The sequence below is a fragment of the Durio zibethinus genome, chromosome 26, assembly GCF_047325235.1.
Source record: "Durio zibethinus cultivar Kanyao isolate XHJ-2024 chromosome 26, ASM4732523v1, whole genome shotgun sequence".
In the NCBI taxonomy this organism is placed as follows: Eukaryota; Viridiplantae; Streptophyta; class Magnoliopsida; order Malvales; family Malvaceae; genus Durio; species Durio zibethinus.
Window position 1 is genome coordinate 5,890,274 of NC_143187.1, and position 7,277 is coordinate 5,897,550.

At 34.1% G+C, this 7,277-nt stretch overlaps 1 protein-coding gene across 1 annotated transcript; it reads right to left on the minus strand.

Moving 5' to 3' along the window:
• Positions 1–362: 362 nt before the first annotated feature.
• LOC111274700 (linoleate 13S-lipoxygenase 3-1, chloroplastic-like) lies at positions 363–5,311 on the minus strand. The gene is made up of 8 exons (XM_022859552.2): positions 4,764–5,311; positions 4,236–4,516; positions 3,351–3,588; positions 2,589–2,921; positions 2,238–2,431; positions 1,818–2,119; positions 1,454–1,720; positions 363–1,241 (listed from the first exon to the last, which is right to left on the minus strand). Exons 1-8 carry the CDS (start codon positions 5,152–5,154, stop codon positions 485–487), a joined length of 2,763 nt encoding a protein of 920 aa, XP_022715287.2. The 5' UTR covers positions 5,155–5,311; the 3' UTR covers positions 363–484.
• Between the last annotated feature and the right edge of the window lie 1,966 nt (positions 5,312–7,277).

The window sequence follows — 7,277 nt, forward strand, 5'->3', positions numbered from 1 at the left end:
TTTTATGAAAGATAACAGTGTTGATTTTTTTATCCATATCAAATGTAAATATACATTTTGTTTTCTTTAATACGTGCACTTATATCAAATGAATGAAGCCAAAACATTTCAAACAATATCCTTGTAATTTCTATTACCTACTAACATGTCACAAACAAAAAGATGAACTTGACATGCTTGTAAAAGTCATTGAATTAAATATTGCATTTGCAAAAAAAAAAAAGAAGAGAAATTGAAATTAAATTAAAACTTTAGGGATAACTAATGTGTTTGAACCAGCCAAACCTTAATTTGATTGCATAATATTTATAATGTTATGATGCAAAAGTATGCTTACAAGCTCTATTTTATATACCACCTAGTTTAAAAATAATTATATCCATTACCAACCGCTATTGGGATCCAGCTCAAAGGTCTAATAAATTACATTCCTAAGTTTGATTACAAAAAATTTAAATTTGAGCATCATGATTCCAATTTTGGATCATATTGAGACACTGTTCGGAACGCCCCTGCATGTTACCCCAGGGTCTGAGCTAGGTGCAAGCAGCTCATATGGTAACACCCCAGCTCCACATCGGTTCTTGAGGCTAGGATCAGCATTCCTTCTGTCAATCTCCTTTTCTATCCGTCTGATCTCAGCCGAAAACCCGAAAAATGCCTCAATTATCTCAGCATCACCCGACCAAGTCGATGGTTGCTGTCGTTCCCCTAGGTACTCCTCATCAGGTGAGTGCGTCGACAAGTTGTCAACCACGGCCATGAATTTTGTAGCTTGGAGTAAACTAGGCAATGCTAATAGGAAATATTTTTGTGGATCAGCAAGAAAATTAGCATACTCAGGGTCAATTTCATCGGGTATTAATCTTCTCATTAGAGGTGGACGGTTAGGCACGTAACCACCGTAAGGGTATTGCCCGAAATTCAGGGCAGCATGTTGTGCGGAGGCAAGCCAAATGATGGTGGTGAGGATGGAGACTAGATCATCCGGGGTGTTCAATGTTGGCCACCAGTCCTCGTGGCTGAGATCAGCATGGCCTACATGGATGGACTCATGGTACCAGCATTGTAGCTCTCTGTCATTGCAAATTACGCTTGAATTTGGGTAGTAACGGTTTACGTATGTTCGAACCCAATTCTCAACCGCATCCCATATTAGTAGCCCGTCCGAGGCGTATGGGTAGTCTTCAATTAGGAGCTTTAGACCATGTGGCTGTGTTGGGTCAGGTACTGCAATTCCCCTGTACAATGAAGGGACAATTCTTCTGTTAGATTCACTTCAAGATTTTATTGTGCCAAATGTAGCAAAAAATAAATTCCATCTTAAGAAAGAACTCATGATCTTGTAGAAAAATGTCCATTTGTTACAACTGATCTCCTGTTGGAGTTGAATTACTTGTTTTCTTTTCCCTATTTTCAATGTTCATAAAATTAAAGATTGCTCAGTATTTACCTGCGGATTAGATCAGCAGGTAGGCCCTCCTTGTCAAAGCGCCAATGGCTCCGATACGCTGCAGCACTCATCTCCATGCAGTAGCGACCGGGAGTGAAGCAAGACTCGATAACACCATCAGCACAGATCAAGCTTTGGCGAGCTAGAGCGTTGATCTCTAGTGTATATCTCATATGTGGATCCAAAAGCTTAAAAATTGGGTGCATTGCACTCAATTGCCTATGTGCCGCCAGTATAAAGGGCTCCATGCTTGCATGTGTACGTAACCTATTATCATCAAAACAATTCACTTATTTTGGCTTACAAATAGAAACAAGTTAAAAACCAATATAATTTGATGTTAAGAAATTCAAGCTTTGCTTACCAATGGTTAACCAATTGGTGGACACCAGCATCATTAGAGCAAACATGAGCCTTGGCGAGCTGCCAAATCCAATTTGTAGTTGCATCAACAGGAGGTGTGACTACACGCTTGGATCGGGAACGCGGTGTAGTGTGTGAAAGGCTTAGTTCAATGGCGATTGGCTTGAGAGTCCCTGTAGGAGTCAAGAAAAATATGGTACGAGTAGCATATGATTTTCGCCCATCAAGCGCATTGATCCCATCAAGAAATGGTATATAAATGTCATGATAATCCACTATAAACAGCTTGTTTTCTTCCAAAGCCTGAATTCAGTTCACCAAATACAAGAACATTAACAGCTTTTGCAATTAGAAAAAGATAGTGAACTATATATGGTAATTAAGAACGCTATGATTTCATTAAATTACCAGTAAAATTTACCTGTTGAACGGTCATGCCATTAAGCTGGCCCGCTATGTGCTCTTCTTTGAGGGCAGATTCCTGTGGACCATAGATTTCAGGATCCAGCTTGCTTACTGGTGGAAAAGCTGCAAGTGTCTCGATGTTGACAGGATTGACACCTGCCAATGCTTGACGGGCAAATTCGTCATCTCGCAACCAAGCAAATTTGTCCTCTGCATATGTGGCCCACATGTTGCTTTAGCAAAGTATTCTCAAAATAACTTCTTGACCCACATGTAAAATGTGTACGTACTATAGTGCACTTTGCTATCATCAAAAAATTGTATGGATATGGAAAAAAAATTTTGATAGGTTAACGAATTTACTCACTGGAAACAACTTTGGGGGTTTCATATTTGAGTAGTCCTTCACCAGTTTCTTGTATTTTGCTGACTATTTTTGGCAGTGGAAGGTTCTTCAGGATTTCTTCTTGTAAACCTAATTTGAGGAGGAGCCCTTCTTTGTAAAGGCTATCAATGTCAGCAAACGAGTTTATATCGCGGTTATAGGCTGAAATGCTGGCTTTTAACTGCGGCAGCAAGTTGTGAAGCACTGCTCTAAACCTCCCCGCAGAGAAAGTGTTCATCTTTGACTCCTCAAATTGTTCATCTCTTGGCACATACATTGGCAATGGCTTCTCAACTCTGCTCTCTGCTGTCATGTCTGCCATTTACAAAGAAGAATAGTAGTTTAGGAAAGGCATACCAGTAAATCCCAAATTTTAATTTTAATTATAATTATTTTAGTTGAAAATAAGATATTGAGATTAAAAAGTTATGTATTCCATATCCGAAGGGGAAAAAAATAATCTTTAGAAAAAAGTGAAGAAAAAAACTGTGACTCTCGACCACTCATTCGGGTCACCAACTTTTTTCAGAAATAGACAATAAAAAAATGGTGCTCCATTCCCATTTATAATTGATAAAGAAATTTCCCACAACGAAACCACTTTTTTTCTTCCTGTAATTAAAGAATCCGAAGCCTTGTTTATCACGTGCCTTTTTTCGATTTTTTATAGTAATTCTTAAAGCATACAAGCTATCTAGATTTGGCATCAGATTATGAAAATGGTCACTATACATGTATATTTACCGGTTTCAGTAGGAACACGCCCTGTGCGACACCGTCTTGGGTAAGGAATGCTTTCACCTCCGAGCGTTGGCCTGGCAAAATCAATTCCCCTGTCCGGATTTCCCAAGTCATTGTATACATCGAAGTCGTAATGCCTGTCTGAGAGTTTTTTGACTCCTTTGCCATTGCCCCTGAGATCCCTTAGTTCCTTTTCTCTCAATGCTTTAAGACCTTTCGGTGTCTCGCTCGGTAAATAGGGCTGCTCAAAAAAGGGCAATCAAATATCAGAAATCATGGAACTGTGGTTTTCGGTCATTTATGGAACCGGTCATGCCCGTCAAAGCCAACGATTTGACTAAATTTTTTTGGTTGATGGCTTCGGACCATGACCCATTCCGACGCCCATCAAATTTTAAGGAAATTAGTCAACCTGTTATTCTCTTGTTTCACTTTCTGTTCCAGATTCACACTCATATTCAATTGCAACCAATTGCCAATTCTACCACCGTAAATATATATGAAAGAGTCACGGTTCATTTTCTTGGTTCGAAAAGTAATTTCCTTGCTTTGACTTATAAAAATAATTGAAAATCTAAGTAAGAAAAAGGAATGAAATGAAATTTCAATATCAGCTAGCTCTGATTGTTTCAACTTTGTATTTTGATAAAGTTTCAAAAGCTGGAACATACGTTTTTGACCTTTTTGGATACTTTCTCCTTGAATAAATGTCAGTTGTCAAGAACACAAAAAGGATAATCTAGCTGGCATTGTACAAAAAAGTCTAAACATTTGAAAAAAAAATGAACAGGGATATGGATATAGTTGGAAACAATGAATAAAATATTTTAATGAATACAAAAAAATAAGCAAGCGTTACCGAGAAAAAAAGGCAAGAGAGCGTTACACCTGATTAGAGAAGAATATCCTTTTTCCGGGATGATCTTTCTTGGATTGTACCCAGGAGTTGCAAGGAAAATGAACTGGACCACATGCAAATCCTTCAATGGTGATGCTCTCCAGGAAAAACTCCTTTTGGTGCTTGTTTGTCACTGTGATTGCCCCTGGTACCCCAAAGTTTGAGTCCACAGTAAATTCAGCTGTGTAATGAACCCTATCAGCTTTAACGTTTGCTTTCTTAGACCAATCCTTCAGCACTGCTTCACTACTTTTCTTTGGAGCCTTCGTTTCTGCAAATTATAAAGATTAAAACAGAAAAAAAAGAAAAAAAAAACCCAGCATTAAACAACAGATCTTTTTACAGTAAACACAACAAGAGAAAGGGACGGTTTTTGGATCAAATTTAGCATCAGAAAGATGAAAAAGGGGAGTCAAACAAATGAAGAAAAACCAGAGATCGGTACAAATGTTCACTTTTTTTTAGCAAAAAAACTATGAACAATTAAAGACAAATCTAGAAGAAGCAGAAGGACTTACTAGGATCTTCTTCAGTGCTAATAAGTTCCAAAACAACCTTCCTTCCAATCTTTTCAGCGAAAGCATCTAAATGCTTAACTAAAGTCTCTTTAAAATCTTCCTTGTTCTTTTTCCTGACCGTTACAGCAGCTCTGACCTTAAATTCAACTGTTTTTTCCTTTTGATCAGGCTGCACAGCCTTTATCAAATCTTCACTAACAGCAGCCACAACGGGAGCCTTGGCAAATTTCCTCAAATTCACCCGCCTTTGCTCCAATGGAACCAAGACAGGTTTAACCAGGAACCGGGTCTGCTTTAGTTGGAAAGAAGTAATATTATTACTGGAACAATTCAGAAACACTTTTGATGAAGATAGAAATGATGATCTCTCAATCAAAGAACAACACATCATTTCTTTAGCTAGTGCCTTGTTTTCTCTTAAATCCTCTCTGTCTCTCTGCCTAAAACAGTTACTTTCTGTTGTCAGAGTTTTTGTTTTTGCAGACGAGAAATTGGGTTTTTTTTTGTCAAGAGGGTGATGATTCCTCTCTTTCTTCTTTGAAGATTTCAGAAACAAATTGTGACCAGTCTCTTACTTATATACAAAAAGAGAGAGGAAAAAGTGTCTGAACAATTACACCGTCCACACGTTTTTAAAATTTTTTATTTGGTTGTGAATTTAACAGTAGCTGCTGCTATTTTCCTTCTTTTTTTTTTTTTTACACTATATTTAGTTACTGATTTTTCCTTTTTTTTTTTTTTAATAGAGAAAATAAAAGGCAGTAGGTTACTGAGTCAAAACGAGTTTCAGCTTTACCCGTAAACGACGCGCTTGGGAGAAAGCAATGTGAAGGTGGGGTCGCTGAAAGGACACTTATCCTGTTGTCTTGTTTAAAAATAACAATAATATTTTTTAAATTTATATTTCAAATATTAAATCATATAATTATTAAAAATAAAAACTATTTTATTAGCAAATTATAAAGTAATGTTTGGATTTAGAAAACAAAATTATTTTTTTATTTTTTAAAATAAAAAATATATGTAAAAATATTTTTAATAACTAAAAATTAAAATACATTTTTAAAAAATTAAAATATAAAAACAAAAAAAAAATTTCAGTTATGAAAATAAGGAATGTATATTATTTTTCCTTATATTCTTTAAGTTACCATATTTGAATATTTTTTAATATCATTAATTAATAAATGAATATTATATCTATTATTAGATGGTATCAATAATAATATCATTAAATATTTTTTATTTATTTATTTTTACATTTTTTAAAAATAATTTTTATTTTTACTTAGCAAATATATTTTTTAAAAAATAAAACAAAAAATTAAAAACAAAAAAATATTTTTTTCAAACCAACCGGAACCTAAAATTGTTAACAACAATATTATATGCATTAAAAAAATATATTGCTAAAAACTATACAGTCTATTTGTCTTAATATATTTTTTTAATGTATCAAAAAACACTTTTTACACTTAATACTTATTTTTTATATATTTTTCATAATTGGAAAAAAAAATGTTTCTACTTAAATAGTATTTTCCCACCTACAGATTGACAATTCAAGAGGAAAAAAGAACAGCTTCCATTGACATAGATGATGTGATAGAGGCTATAGTTATATTATTATTATTATTATTATTATTTAATAATGATATTTGTCCCCCTTCAGTAAGTTCCCTTTGATTTCCCTACAGGCAGGCAAATTTTATTTATTTATTGATTTTTATTATAACGTAAATATTAACAAACACCTTGGCCCCTAGACATGGCATGGGTTTGTCTTTTTGGAAGTTTTGAGTTATCTCAACGGTTAAAATAAAATATATATATAGGAGTATTTTTATTTTTTTTTATCTTTTGGAACATCATCATTAAATACAACCCTATGTATCAAAACGTATGGTTCAAGTATTAAATTTTACATGATTGAATAACTAATGTGTAGTTGTTTTTTTTTTTTTTTAATCCTAGCAATCTGTATATCATTATAATCAATTAAACTTTAGCCTTCAAAATTCGTATCTTTCTCAATTGGTAAATTAGTATTTTTTATGCTAACTCTATTACATTAAAGCTTGTTACTATCATATATATATATATATATTAACTATACCTATAAATTTAAGGGAAATTATTTTAATACAATTCAATGTAAAACCTATTACATATAATTGGATAATAATTTGATGAGTGATTTTATCGTTACAGAGTAAGTGATGAATTTAATATTTTATTGAAAAGTTACCAACTAGCTAGGAGAGACAATTGATAGCATTATCACTCTGATGCTAGATACAGTATAGCATGAAATAATTAAGCCAAATTTGAGCAATGATCGAAAATCTTCAGTTACATTAATAAAACTGTAAGAAACAATAAAATTTACCTTGAGGAAACACAAATTTGGACAGGAATCGCATAACACAGTGGAGTCAACTCTGTGTAGAAATATTGGAGCCTTCATCGTGTAAATCAAGGAAAAAAATATCGCATAACTTTGCAAGAAGTGTT